At 53.1% G+C, this 1,376-nt stretch overlaps 1 protein-coding gene across 1 annotated transcript; it reads right to left on the bottom strand.

Annotated features, from left to right (window-relative positions):
• Positions 1 to 248: 248 nt before the first annotated feature.
• Positions 249 to 1,154, bottom strand: LOC123937871 (mitochondrial ornithine transporter 2). The gene has a single exon (XM_045998655.1). The coding sequence runs from the start codon at positions 1,152 to 1,154 to the stop codon at positions 249 to 251; it is 906 nt and encodes a 301-aa protein (XP_045854611.1).
• Positions 1,155 to 1,376: the final 222 nt, after the last annotated feature.

Raw genomic sequence — 1,376 nt, 5'->3', positions numbered from 1 at the left:
AGATCAGGGTCATAGGCCACCTGCTCACTATGTCTATCCCACCAAACACATGAGCAGCCATCTTTCTATTTAATACAATTATGGGTGGAAATCATATGATGTAAAATAGTTCTTCTGTAAAGTTTAGAAGAAGGGAAGACAAAAAATTCCCATGAAGTAAATAATTCCACATTGGTCCAGGGCTCCATGAAACCCGAGATAAACTAGTCCTCTAAGGCATTTACATGGATCCAGTTCATCGAGACCCTTCAATATGCTTCAAACTGGCTCATCATCATTCTCCTGCTATATTCATAAGCCAGAAATAGTGACCCATTGGCAGGGAGCGCTCGAATCATAGTAGCGGTCAGTCCAGAATATAATGCTGCTATTCCTTCATTTTTCACAATACTTATAAGAGTTCCCAGAAACCCAGCCTGTTTTCCAGACATGGAAAGAACCTGAATTCTGGATTTGATACAATCCACTGGGTAGATGACAAGCCAAAGACAAATTCCAGCAATTCCACCACTTAACATCAAGGGGACAGGGCCTAGTTCATCTTTTGATCTGCCTGAGGCAAAAAACGATCTACTCAGTTCATAGCCCCCGAAGAAGAAGAAATAGCCTGGAACTTCTTGAAGGAGAGTGCTGGAGAGTCCTTGGTAGAAGCCCAAGGGGCCTTCCTTTCTGAGGATACCTTTCACGACGGACCAGATTGTATTGTGGCTTTTTGCTATTTTCCCCGACCTCTCCATTTCGTACATGGTCTGTAGTCGGCACTTTACAAGCTCAGTGGGGCACAGGGCCAGCGCAGCAAAGGCGGAGGCCAAGGACCCCGCAGTGGCCGTCTGCAGATCACTCAGCTTCGCCTGCCTGTCCAGTCCAACCATTTTCCTCACGAGCTCTTGGCAGAAGCCGTAGCACATGAAGAGAACAGAGTTCTCGGCGACGTAGGCCATCAGCGCAGGGCCGGTTCCCTTGTAGAAGCCCCGCAGGCCCACCTGGGAGTACGTTTTCAGGCAGCAGTCGGCGAGACCCTTGTACAGGCCGGGGAACGTCTGCATCTTCACTTTCACTGTGTCAAAAGGCTGCCCGGTCAGGACACAGGCCGTGCCCCCTACCGCGCCCGCTGTCAGGTCGATGGCGGCCTGGATGGCAGGACTGGACTTCATGTTCCCTCACACTCTCCGGCCGGGTTCTGGTGGAGGCAGCTCTCTGGAGCCCCGGGCAGGTGTCTCACCCCAGCCGCCCGTTCTCGACTCTCCCTCCTCGGCGGGAGAAGCCGCTTAACCCCACGCTAGGTCTCGGGCCGCTCTCCCCGCGCACTGAATAACCTCCAGCTGGCGGGGTCACGCGGGGCCTCCAGCTCGCCCTACTGCCCGCCGCCGCCGCCA

This window comes from Meles meles, chromosome 3, assembly GCF_922984935.1.
Source record: "Meles meles chromosome 3, mMelMel3.1 paternal haplotype, whole genome shotgun sequence".
Taxonomy (NCBI): domain Eukaryota; kingdom Metazoa; phylum Chordata; class Mammalia; order Carnivora; family Mustelidae; genus Meles; species Meles meles.
Note: the sequence above shows the minus strand (reverse complement) of the source record. Positions and strands in the feature narration are given on the sequence as shown.